Here is a 13970-nt window from a genome sequence, read left to right as displayed (position 1 = left end):
ACAACCAGTTATTAGATTTAGGGGGCAATTACTTTTTCACGTAGTGCCAGGGAGGTTCGGACAGCTTTTTTCCCTTAATAAATGAAATCATTATTTCAAAATTGCATTTTGTATTTACTCTGGTTATCTTTGTGTAATATTAAAATTTGTTTGATGATCTGAATCATTCAATTGTGACAAATATGCAAAAAATAAAAACAAAACAGGAAGGAGGCAAAATCTTTTCACAGCACTGTATATATATGTATATGTGTGTGTGTGTGTGTGTGTGTGTAAATAAATTGTATATTCATAATTATATTATATAATTATATATATTTAGAGTACTTTAATGTTTAATACAGCCATTTGTGTATATATTTATTATAATATATTAATAATTATGTTTTAATTTTATAGTAATGAGAATTTTGATGGGAAGTGTGCTTAATAATTTTATTATTATTATTATTTTAATAATTCAGAAACACTTATTACTCCAATAGACATTTTATCATCCAAAATATCTTTTTTTTCCTTCCTTTTATGTGTGTGTGTGTATCTTTTAAAGCTTTTAAAGTGATCAGATCTGAGATATATGATATCAAAGTGATTATCAAATGAATTTATCAGCTATTTATAGGTCAAATCAAGTTATTGTTGTATGTAAATGTCAGAATATGAGGTGTCTAACTAAATGTCTTCTCTAAATTGCCAATATTGACACCTGTTTTGCATATGGTGTCTATCAGTCTGTTTATATAAGCAAAGCTTCTAATCTAAACCGCAGTATGAAACTTGTTTTCATTGTCTCCAAGGCAACGAAAATGAAGAACTCGGCAAGTCTGCGACGTGGAATCGAAAGCTCTGTTTCCGGATGAGTCCTGCTGATCTGCAGAGCTGAACTCCTGCTCCAGCTGTTCCAGGATCTGTGTGGAGCGACTCGGATGTGAAAGCATCTGCAGGACGGAGGGGCGGAGCTGAGATGTCAATCAGAAGCGCTGAGGGCGTGTCCATCATGCAGGCCTTAGCCATGACCGTGGCTGAGATACCTGTGTTCCTGTATTCCACCTTTGGACAGGTACACAGCACAACACACCTCTGTGTGTCTGATCACACGCCTCACAGCTGCTCCTCTCTTCTTATTCTGCAGCTACACACACACACACAGAAGAATGCTGATACATTACAAGACTTGGGCTTTAGTGAAAGTTAATTTTTTTTCTTTGTAGAGATTGCACTACTCTATAAATATTTTTTTATGTTTCTGTTTTTAGCTTTAATTTATTTTTATTTCATTTTAGTTTGAGTTATTTCAGTACTTCATCCTATTTGTACAGATTTGTAAGTTTTCTAAGTTTAAGTTTTCATTTAATATGTATATTTTATGTTATTTATGCTTTATTTGAGTTACCAACATTTTTTTAGTAGTTTTAGTTTATAACAATTACACAGATTTTTAACACGTTTTTACAATTTTGTGACCATTTGTATGAAATTAATCTTTTGAGTGCTTTGAGTGAATGTGCGAGTATTGAATTTTTTTAATGCCCACAATTTTATAATATAATATAAATTATTGTAATTTAAAATTATATTTAAAAAAAAAATTAAATAACATAAAATTATAATTTCAGTCTTAAATTATGCAATTTGTTGATGTTTTCAGTATTTTTGTTAAGTAGTTTGTTTTTTCTATAATAAATGCAAAGTGAAAACAGATAATAACTGATTCCCATTTTCTTCTCTCCTTTTCCCTTTCTCTGTCCCATCTGTCTTTTCTCAGTCTATATTCTCTCAGCTGAAGTTGAGCCCTAGTCTGAAGAAGGTGCTGTTTGCCACGGCTCTGGGCACCGTGGCTCTGGCACTGACCGCGCATCAGTTGAAGAGACGGGGCAGGAAGAGGAAGCAGGTAGTCAGTAAAGAAGCTCAGAAACCTATGGGCGTCCCAGAACAGCTGCTCCGAACCAGTCGGCCAGCCTCGCTCAAGAGAGGTGAGCATATTCACATGTTTTGCTTTTAAAGATGCTGCGGTATACACCTTTGCAGTATTTTAGTTTGTTATTTCATTTTAAATAAAACATTATAATATAAACTATAATGTTTATTAAAAAATCATAAAACTATAAACTATAATATATATATATGAAGTGAATCATGCTACTTTAAATGAATGTGCGAGTATTTTTTATTTTTTTTAATGTCCATAATTTTGTATTATAATATAAAATATTATCAAATAAAGCAATAAAGTAAACCCGTGAAGCTGTGGTTTACAGTGAATTTATAACAGCTAAAGTGTGTTGTTAAAGGAACATGCCACTATTTTTGAAAATAGGCTCATTTTCCAACTCCCCTAGAGTTAAACAGTTGAGTTTAACCGTTTTCGAATCCATTCAGCCGATCTCCGGGCCTGGCGGTAGCACTTTTAGCTGTAGCTTAGCATAGATCATTGAATCTGATTAGACCGTTAGCATCTCGCTCAAAAATGACCAAAGAGTTTCTATATTTTTCCTATTTAAAACTGGACTCTTCTGTAGTTACATCGTGTACTAAGACCGACGGAAAATGAAAAGTTGCGATTTTCTAGGCCGATATGGCTAGGATTAGTACGTTAGTTATATAGTTCCTAGCCATATCGGCCTAGAAAATCTCAACTTTTCATTTTCCGTCGGTCTTAGTACACGATGTAACTACAGAAGAGTCAAGTTTTAAATCTAAAAATAGTGGAGTATTCCTTTAAAACCCCTTAGCTGTTATAAATTCACTGTAAACCACGGCTTCACGGGGCTTATTGCTTTTATAAAACTGTTATTCCATATACGTAGTAAGGTTTCACAAAATAAAACAGAGCAAATAAAGTGTAATGATATTAATAAAAACAGTATTCTTCCACCAAACAATGTAGTTCCTCAGAAACAGTCGTGGTTCCAACAAAGTGGTTGCCGAGCAGCACACAGAAGTAAACAAAGGTGTGTGTTTGTAGAGTAATTTACAACAGCTTCAAACGTGGCTCAGCCAATCAGAATCAAGGACCGGAACTATCCGTTTTATAATGATAATTTTATTACACCAAAACAGTCATAAATTACTTTTGTGACCATTTTCATTAAATGAATCAGGCTACTTTGAGTGAATGTGTGAATATTACAATTTTGAATGTCCATAATTTAATATTACAATATAAAATTATAATTTTATAAATATGAAATAATATAAAATTGTAAATTTAGTCAAGGTGTATTGCACCAAAACATACATGCATTAGTTTTTGTGACCATATTCATGAAATGAATCAGGACACTTTGGAGTATTTAAATTTTTAACGTCCATATTTTTGTATTATAATATACAATTATAATTTTATAAATCTTTAAATAATATAAAATTAGAATATTATTCAAGGTTTCTTGCACCACAGTCACACTGCAGTCTCTCAAACAGTCGTAAATTAGTTTTTGTGACCATTTTCATGAAATTAATTAGGCTACTTTGAGTGAATGTGCCAGTATTTTAAAATTTTTATGTCCATAATTTTATATTATAATATAAAACTATAATTTTAGGTTTAAAAAAATTAGTCAGGCTAATTTGAATGAATGTGTGCGTATTTATTTATTTTTTAATGTCCATAATTTCATATTGTAATATAAAATGTTATAAAATTTTAATTTTCTAAATATGAAATAATATAAAATTATAATTGTAGTCTAGGTTTATTGCACCAAAAACATAGAATTAAAATTAGTTTTTGTGACAATTTTCATGAAATTAAACTTTGATTTTAATACTTTGAGTGAATGTTAGAGTATTATAATTGTTTAATGTCCATAATTAAAAAATTGTATCAATATGAAATAAGTTTCTATAAAATTAATGCCAATAATTTTATATTCATGAAATTAATTAGGCTGCTTTGAGAATATGTGTATATAAACTACATCGATCAAAATCATCGATGCAGTTTTTTTATGATTTGTCCCCTATACATACATTTGCTGTTGTTTTGTTATTTAGTTTGTTCATTGGTCTGTCTCCAGGGCCGGTTCCAGGGCGTCAGATGATGAGTCCCAGCACCCGCAGTAATGACACTCTCAGCGGCGTCTCGTCTCTCGCGCAGAGCAAACACTCGAGCTCTTCACACAGCATCGCCTCTGTGCGTGAACCTCAGAGCTGCACACACTGTCTTCCTGTTTACTTCTCAACAAACTCTTATTAAAGAGTTCAACTAACAGTTTTTAACCATTTCGTTTGGATCTGCCTCAGATGCGAGTCCCCTCCTCTCCCAACCAATCAGTGAACACTGGGATGCCGTGGGAGGCGGAGCCAGTGGCAGAGGAGCCGGGAGTCGGGGAGGATGCCAACGCTGAGAACCTCTATCTCATAGGTAATGTAGTTTACTATTGCGATCTATTGTCTCTTCTTCCATGCTACATACTTTTTCACATTCTACACTACCATTCAAATGTTTGGGGTCGGTAAGATTTCGTTTTTTGGATGAAATTAATACTTTTTTATTCAGCAAGGACACATTGAATTGATCAAAAGTGACAGTACATATATTTATAATGTTACAAAAGATTTTTATTTCACATAAATGCTGTTCTTTAGAACTTTCTATTCATCAAAGAATCCTGAAAAAAACATGGTTTCCACAAATATTTGAAGCAGCACAACTGTTTTCAACATTGATAAAATCGGAAATGTTTCTTGAGCAGCAAATCAGCATATTAGAATGATTTCTGAAGGATCATGTTACACTGAAGACTGGAGTAAAGATGCTGAAAATCACAGGAATAAATGACATCTTAAAATATATTACAATAGAAAACAGTTATTTTAAGTTGTAATAATATTTAATATTTTTTTGTAGCAATATTGCTGATTTTACGATATTTTTGTTTAAATAAATGAAGCCTTGATGAGCATAAGAGACTTATTAAACATTAAAAAAAGCTCACTGACCCTAAACTTTTGAACAGTAGTGTATTTTAAAATTGAAATATACATAAAAATACATTTTAAATTTAACAATTAAATCGACAATATACAGCACAGCACATATGCATGTGTGCAGCTAATGTTGATCTTCCTCCTGCAGGGATGGAGCTGTTTGAGGAAGCCCTGCGCAAATGGGAGCTGGCTTTAAACATCAGACACAGAGCTCATTCTTGTGCATCTGGATCACACAGTCTCGGCCCGCAGGGGTCAGAACTCGTGGAGCGTCATTCGGTAAATATCTCTTATTCGTAAACGTCCCTACTAGGGATGCACCGATATCACTTTTTTCAGTACTCGCCCGATACCGATCGAGTACGAGTACAGGAGACCAGTATCGGGCCCGATACCGATACCAGTATCGGTATCGGTGCATCCCTAGTCCCTACCCTACAGAATACTGTAGGGATGTCAGGAGCTGCTAAATAAAAACACACCATTTGATTTTCAGCCTGAGCTTCATCATCATCAGTTTGCGAAGAAGCTTGAGTCTCTGCTGCACCGAGCGTATCACCTACAGGAAGACTTCGGCAGCACCATCCCGCCCGAAAGCCTCCTGGCTGACCTGGGTAAGACGCGCACAAACACATGCTGACGTCAGCTGTGAGTGTTTTCAGCTTCCTAAACCAAGCCGTTTGTGTGCAGAGAGTGAAGCAACGCTGATCCTGCCCACACTAGGGAGTTCCCATCGCACCCGAGACGACGATGCCTTAACAGTCACGTCAGACGACTCGTTTTTCTCTGCTGCTGAGGTCAGGACACACACACACACACACACACACACACACACTTAAGGTGTGTTTTCTCCTGCATGTATGTGATTTCACTTCCCTCTTTATCTCTGTAGTTGTTTGAGACGTTCTCTCTAGAGGACACGTATCATCCTCTGAAGCCGGCAGCGCTGTATGAAGAAGCCCTGAGTTTAGTGAAGGATGAAGGCGTGGCCTGCAGATCACTGAGGTGCTGCATACTGACAGCTTAAACCCTACATACTGCATAATGACACCCTAAATAAATCCTGCACACTACATACTACTACCACTACCACTTTTGTAGTATTTACATTTTTATTGTCCATAATTTTATATTATAATAAAAACTTAATGGTTTAACATTTGAAAATGAGACATTAAGAAATTAAGTATTTATATAGTATATAATTTTAATTAGTCATTCATAATTAGTAATATAGTAATTCAGTTTCAGTTGCACTGTAAAATAAATGTACTATTATTTTTTTTCTTAAATACTTTTTAAGATACATATTTAAAATATATAAAAATATTTTATAATATATTACAGTGAAATATTACAATAGTAGTTTTTTCAGATTTTGTTTAATATTTTAATTTAGCAGCAGTAATAATAATTTTATTTTACAGTATTATTATTGTTATATTGATATATAGTCACAATATTTTTTGACCAAATTGAAAAAATAATAATAATTCAGTTTATTCATTATTATTTATTAGTATAAAATATATTATGTATTATTTTTGAAGGTCACACACGTTTTTATCCATGTTTTAATTTAAACCGTAAACTTCTTTTTTGCGTCACTTTCATCCAGTTCAAATTTCAATTCAGTTATCACTGTTTTTGATGACAAATTTGAATGAAATCATAAAACACAGAATCCAGAAAAATTAAGACAACATTTCTGAAAAAATAAAAAGTATTAATATTATTAAAAATATTATTGTGTCAGTAAATTAAATAATTTTTTAAAGGCTTAAGAATTCAGTTGATTTGATATCATTTTTGATTATTAAAATGTAATTAAAATATAAAAAATTGAATCCAGGAAAATTACGACGAAAAATAAAACAGATTTCATAGGGCCATATTATTAAAATGTTAATAAATGATTAAATTGGTAAAGTTTTTATAGGACCCTAAATATCCTAAACCCTTCACTCCACTCCATTAGCACTGATTCTAAAGTGAGTACGTCTGCACATACAGTACAGATGTCCTCCTCACACATCATTCTCCTCTGGGATTGGAGGATTTCCGTTGTAGCTCAGGGAGCAAGGACTGATGGGAAAACACACTCTGTGTCGTTTTTGTGCCTCTGTTACAGAACTGAACTTCTGGAGTGTTACAGCGATGAGGACTTCCTTGCCAAACTGCACTGCGTCCGCCAGGCCTTCCAGGTCAGCACACTCACACTCACACACTCTCCCACACACACACACACACACACACACACACACACACTCTCTCATACACACACACACACATAGGGGAATGGGGCTGTTGGTGAGGTCTGTGTGTGTTTGTCGTATCCGTAGGTGCTGCTGCTGGATGAGACGCACAGGATGTTCTTCATGGATACGGGGAAGCAGATAATATCGGGACTTCTGGCCAAAGCCAACAAGGTGCTTCAAAAAAGAATGGAATAATTAAAATGTTTTTATGATTTTGAAAGCAGTTTCTTCTGCTCACCAAGGCAACATTTATTGATCACAAAATACAGTAAAAACAGTAATATTGTGAAATATTATTACAATTCCAAATAGCTAGTTTTCTATGTGAATATATAGTAAAATGTAATTTATTTCTGTGATCAAAGCTGAATTTTCAGCATCATTACTCCAGTCTTCAGTGTCACATGATCCTTCAGAAATTATTCTAAGATGCTGATTTGCTGCTCTAGAAACATTTCTGATTATTATCAGTGTTGAAAACAGTTGTGCTGCTTCATATTTTTGTGGAAATTAAGCTTTTGGAAGCTTAGGAATAAATTACATTTTATTTTCTAATAATATTTTACAATATTACTGTTTTTATTGTTTTTTAATCAAACAAATGCAGCCTTAGTGGGCAGAAGAGACTTCTTTCAAAAACATTAAAATCGTAATTATTTCAAACTATTGGCGGTAGTTTTTATATCATTTTTTCCCCTCATAAAACAACATGCGTTGAAGAATTGTGCACATTATAAGACTAGAGTCAATTAATAAATGAAAAAGTTAATTAAAACATCTTTATCTGTTGATTTTTAGATTAAAATGAGATTTATCATCTACTTTCACGCGCGTGCGTGTGTGTGTGTGTGTGTGAATGTTTAGAGTCCGAAGGCATTTCTGGAGAGTTATGATGACATGCTGCAGTACACACAGAGAGAGGAGACGAGGCCCGTTACCAAGATGGAGCTGGAAGGACGAGGGGTTTGTCCTGTTTATCTGTCTGTCTGTCATTCTTTCTTTTATCGTCCAGTTCCATAGGCTAAATGATATTTATTTATTTATTTAGTCATTTAGCAGACGCTTTTATCCCATACACATTTATAAATTCAATATATATATTATTTCATTTCCATTGTTTGTTGAAGTATTAAAATAACTCAAATTAAATAAAACTAAAACTTAACAAAAGACCTATACAGACATAATAAATTCAGACATAATTTAAATTTAAATATTAATAAATACTATAATAATATATAAATAACTTCCTGGCTCTCTGGCCTTATAGAGGTTTGACCTTTGACTTTGCTCTAGGTGGTCTGTATGAACTTCTTTGACATTGTGCTGGACTTTATCCTCATGGATGCGTTTGAAGATCTGGAAAGTCCTCCATCTTCAGTGGTGGCCGTTCTAAGGAACCGATGGCTCTCGGACAGTTTCAAAGAGACGGTACGCAAATGTTAGCACTCCAACTCGAATCCAGACATACTGGATCTACAAAACTGAGAATAAAGGTTCCATTTAGAACCAAAAAGGAGAATAAGATTGTTTCTTAAAGGGTTAGTTCACCCCAAAATGAAAATTCTGTCATTAATTACTCACCTTCATGTCGTTTCAAACCCGTAAGACCTTCGTTCATCTTCGGAACACAAATTAAGATATTTTTGATGAAATGTGAGAGCTCTCAGACGTATGTCCTGCATAGACAGCAACGCAGCTGTAATGTTGTCAGACACAGAAACGTAGTAAGGACATCGATAAAACAGTCCATGTGACGTCTTCCGCCATTTTAGAGAGTATCACAATGCATACGCACGCTTTCCCCCAAGCGTAAACAACGCTGATTACGTCGATTACATTCATGCGCGCGCTTTCTCATCCGAACGTAAACAACGCTAATTACGCTGATTACGCTCTTGAGTACTCTCCAAAATGGCGGAAGACGTAACTCGGGGGAGAAGAATTGTTAAATAAATTGTTATTTTTGTTTTCTTTGCGCTCAAAAAGTATTCTCGTAGCTTCGCAAAACTGAAGTTAAGCCACTGATGTCACATGGACTGTTTTACCGATGTCCTTACTACGTTTCTGTGTCTGGGAACATTACAGTTGTGTTGCTGTCTATGCAGGGTCTGAGAGCTCTCACATTTCATCAAAAATATCTTAATTTGTGTTCCGAAGATGAACGAAGGTCTTACGGGTTTGGAACGACATGAGGGTGCACAGAATTAATGTAATTAATGACAGAATTTTAATTTTGGGGTGAACTAACCCTTTAAGTATTGTTATTCTCCAGTTGTTTAGAAACCATCTATGTTCTGGTGCTTTAAAGATGACAGAACAGAAAACAAAACCTGTAACGACCCTTTTTAATAAAGAACTAGCTTTTCTATGTCTTGATCTGTCTCTGTATTTCCTACTTTCTGCTTAATCGTTCTGTGTCTCTCTGTTCACACAAGGCATTAGCTACAGCCTGTTGGTCTGTGCTAAAAGCCAAAAGGAGATTGCTAATGGTGAGTGTGAAAAACAAAACATGACATTATATGATCTAGAATCAGACCACACCAACGTGTTTTGTGTTTGTTGCTCAGGTTCCTGACGGTTTTATTGCCCATTTCTATGCCATCTCTGAACACGTGAGTCCAGTTCTGGCTTTCGGGTTTCTGGGCCCCCGGCAGCACCTCAGTGAGGTGTGCACCATATTCAAGGTAAGACCTTCTCCGTGTTCTCCACGCTCCTCCGTTATACCTGAGCTAACCCTCCCGGTGATCCAGAAACTCCTGTAATCCAGATCAGCACATAATCTGATGCTAATCTAATCTCAGTGACACACTGATGCCTGCGATCAGATCATGAACCCGGTCAGAGAATAGATACAGAACTTAAAAAGGTCTTCAAATTCACGCTTCCACAAATTAAGGCCTAAAAGAGTCTTAAATTCATAAAGTCGTGGCTTTATATGTTGCATACACATCCTTAAATCAAGATACATTTACTTGAGATGCAAAATGAAAATATTAACATATATTTTTTCTCGTTTTAATCATAAACTCAATTCATTTTGATAAATTTCTCATAAAGACTTATTATTTATGCCATTTTGCTTCTCAAATAAATTATCTTTAGACATTTGCACTGGAAAACAAGACCAAAAATACAGATTTTGCTGTCTATCCATCCATCCATCCATCTTAGGAAACATTTATAAAATGCAAGTATCATTTATTGTAAAGAAAGACCAGGTTTGTTTGGTTTGAAATGCTAAAACAATTGAAAACGTTCAAAAGGTTGAGTTTTTTTAAGTTTCTTCTGCTCACCAAGGCTGCATTTATTTGATCAAAAATACAGTAAAACACAGTAATTTGGGGAAATAATATTACAATTTAAAATAAGTGTTTTCTATGTGAATATATGTTAAAATGTAATTTATTTCTGTGATGCAAAGCTGAATGTTCAGCATCATTACTCCAGTCTTCAGTGTCACATGATCTTCAGAAATCATCCTAATATGCTGATTTGCTGCTCAAGAAACATTTCTGATTATTATCAATGTTGAAAACAGTTGTGCTGCTTCAAAGTTTTTGTGGAAACGGTGATACATTTTATTTTTCAATATTCTTTGATGAATAGAAAGTTCAAAAGAACAGCATTTATTTGAAACAGAAATCTTTTGTAATAAAAAAGCCTAAATAAATAAATGTTACGAATGTCTTTACTGTCACTTTTGATCAATTTAACGCATCCTTGCCAACTACATACATCCACTAAAAACCACCCAGACACCAGTTGATTGAAAAACATTGAGACTTCAAACACGATGAACTCAAGTTATATCTAAATCTGATTTAAATGAAGGTTTATTAGTCTACTACTGTACTCTGTGGTTACACATTCTCCTTTGGTCTCCACAGCAACAGATTGTTCAGTATCTGAAGGACATGTTTGACCACGATAAGGTGCGTTTCACGTCCGTCTCGTCTCTGGCCGAAGACATCCTCAGTCTGTCCCACAGACGAGCGGACATCCTGGTGGGTTACCTGGGCATTGACAGTCAACCTGAGACCAATGGAGCTTTACCCAAGAGCCCCTGCCAAGCCAACAGCGGACAGCAGGACTGAGGTGCACAATCCTAATCTAACCTGCTAGTTTTAAAAGAGACCAGACACCAGGTCTCACTTAGCTATTCGTCACGGTCTAATCAACGGGACTATAAAGTACATTCATATAAAAGATTGATTATTCAGACAGATAAACCACTACAGACTCACCTGTGTGGTCTCTTTCTGAAGAACCCAAGAAGGAACTGAATGAAACCATCTTTTAGCCAAACATGCAGCCTGGTGTTGAGTTGCAGCTCTTCTGAATCAAACCCACACCGTATCGACGATGCCTCCTACGTCGAAACGCTAGGTTTTGGTTGTTCTCCGGGTCGGCTTGCAGATTTTCGTGTGTGAATGCGTGTCGTTGAGCGCTTGTGTTTGTGCCAATGGCCAAATAAAGTCTTGCACTGAATCTTGGGTAGCACTGAACACAATCAAGAGAGAGAATCGAGACAGATTTGTGACCTTCAGTGTAAATCTCTCAGCACATTTGGCCAGTTTGAGAGCGTTTCGAAGAGAGACTCGCACAGGAAGTGCATCATTCAAGAGTAAAACAGGATGTCGTGGTCTGGATCACACTAGCTGAGCTCAATTGTGTCCTTTGTTCTCACCCTCACAATATATTAGTCCCAGTGTTCATCAGAGCGATATTTAATAAGACATGTAGGCCTGTTGGTTTGTTATATTTTCTGTCATCATACTTCATCCTTGATTTATATACCTTGTTTTTGTCCTTCATCGATATTCAGGACTAAAATAGCCAATCTACTATTCTGTTATATAGATATTCATTATGTATTATAAATTGAAATCAGCAGTGGTATTGGGTCAAATAGGTCACAATTGTAGAGCACAGTTAGGTGAGTAGGAATGATCAATGCTAATTTCATATATGTGCTTTGACTTGTTAGTTCAGTCCTTCAAGCTGTGGTTGTTAAACTCTGTCAGCAACATCTGTGCCATTGTGATCATTTCGATGCCGCCTTAATTTTGTGAAAACAACAATAAGATGCATATTCCGTTACACTTGAAGTCTATGGGGAAAATTGCCTCATAGTTTCAATTAAAGTGGATCTTTTTGTTTGTTTTTGAGTTATTTGTTCTATACAATATTGTAATATAGTATACATTTCTTCTGTGGCAGTGGCACAGATGCTGTCGATAGAGTTTAAATTGTATTCAACCCATGAGAAAAAATTCAAAACAAACAACCAAACAGCATCTTGCAGGTTTTTGATTGGCTTAAACATATAGTCATATAGTCATGACCTGCAAAAGCATATATTAGCGAGCAAAACCAGCTAATAAATGCGCTACAACTTTTAGAAAAAATTCTGGTCATTTTAAACTGAATATGCATGAAATGTCTACAACAATCCTCAAAATCGCTGAGCCTTTACAAAACTTGACCATGTTCCTTAATTGTGCACAGGAGGCATTTGTGAAATTAGGTGTTAGGATCGTTATAGTGTTTCTTTCCTCCTCATATTGACTATTTAAAGTGTCTTGCACTTTATTCGTTCAAAATATATATACAGATGCTCATTTTCTCTATTTTGATCAAAATAATAATAGACTTGTTAACTAGCTTAAATGTAGTGCATTTGTCATTTTTTTCTGTTTAATTACATTTTAAAAAAATTTGGACAGATGTGTAATTTATATGAAAACTGAAATGTATAGGTATTTAAAATATCAACATTGAGGGGTTATGAGTGATTGGTTGTGCCTCTGTTATTATCTAATATTATATATTCTTTTTGCCTTTATTAAATGTGCTTTAAATACACAAGTGCACACACACTATTAGATCTCTGCCCTGCTTAAAATTCAAATCATAACCAGAACTATCTGCACCAACTTGGATGCAAAGATATAATTCTTAATAATAACTTATAATGATAACTTTATTTGCCTGATTATTATTGTTAATTGAATAACCAAGATTGTGCTCCTCTAATTTCATCATAAATTGGGTTTATTCCTATTTAATTTTATTTTCAGTGTTCAAATGTGAATTTGTAGAAATGTCTGATGGAGATATGCATGCAACTTGCATTAGCGCAACAAGACCAGACTGAAGGTATAAGTGAGAAGGTAAATGTTTGATTGCTTTCGTCTCATTCCAATGTGTTTTAATGATTAAACACTGTTTAATCTGCATGAGTTTGGGTGAAGACATCATGAAATAATGTTTTGACTTCTGCTGCTATTCCCCTTTGTTTTTTAGTTGTTAAAGCTCTGAAACTATCACTCATTGTGTCCGTGTCCCATTTTTGAATCACATTGGTCCATCTGAATATTATTGATATTTGATGTGATTATTAAAGATTCACCAGTGTGCTAAAAGAGTGACAGTAACAGATGCTCTGATTTTTATATGAAGTTATGATACAATTCCTGATAGATTCTCCTGTAACGACTGATTCAAAACAAAGCACCAAATTGAAGACAAACGAAGGTGAGGTCTGTATGAATTGGGGGTTGTTATTTCAAACCACAGCTGCTGTATTTTACACCCAGATAATTCACTAAACAATAAAGGTTTATATCAAATGTTTTCAGTAGAATTGGGTGTCTAACGATGGCCAAAGAAGATGAACCGGGGTGGTGGAAAGCAACTCAAGTCTTTATTTCCTTAATATTTACTTGGTGTGTGTGTTTGTGTTCTTCACTTGCCTTTGTGTGTTTTTTTTTCCTT

The 13970-nt window shown here is 34.8% G+C and overlaps 1 protein-coding gene across 1 annotated transcript in view; it reads left to right on the top strand.

Moving 5' to 3' along the window:
- The window catches only part of LOC107675762 (mitoguardin-2-like), a 12542-nt gene extending 1108 nt beyond the window's left edge, over positions 1-11434 (top strand). The window contains exons 2-16 of the mRNA XM_016470195.1: positions 798-1060; positions 1766-1973; positions 4020-4135; positions 4246-4366; positions 5081-5211; positions 5429-5546; positions 5623-5729; positions 5825-5937; positions 7064-7136; positions 7275-7361; positions 8055-8153; positions 8487-8621; positions 9629-9682; positions 9761-9877; positions 11081-11434. Of these exons, the coding sequence (XP_016325681.1) occupies positions 965-1060; positions 1766-1973; positions 4020-4135; positions 4246-4366; positions 5081-5211; positions 5429-5546; positions 5623-5729; positions 5825-5937; positions 7064-7136; positions 7275-7361; positions 8055-8153; positions 8487-8621; positions 9629-9682; positions 9761-9877; positions 11081-11287 (1782 nt within the window). The 5' untranslated portion in view covers positions 798-964 and the 3' untranslated portion in view covers positions 11288-11434. The remainder of the gene's footprint in view (positions 1-797; positions 1061-1765; positions 1974-4019; positions 4136-4245; positions 4367-5080; positions 5212-5428; positions 5547-5622; positions 5730-5824; positions 5938-7063; positions 7137-7274; positions 7362-8054; positions 8154-8486; positions 8622-9628; positions 9683-9760; positions 9878-11080) is intronic.
- Positions 11435-13970: the final 2536 nt, after the last annotated feature.

This window comes from Sinocyclocheilus anshuiensis, unplaced genomic scaffold, assembly GCF_001515605.1.
Source record: "Sinocyclocheilus anshuiensis isolate Anshui unplaced genomic scaffold, SAMN03320099.WGS_v1.1 scaffold708, whole genome shotgun sequence".
NCBI lineage: Eukaryota > Metazoa > Chordata > Actinopteri > Cypriniformes > Cyprinidae > Sinocyclocheilus > Sinocyclocheilus anshuiensis.
This window is presented reverse-complemented; position numbering and strand designations above follow the sequence as displayed.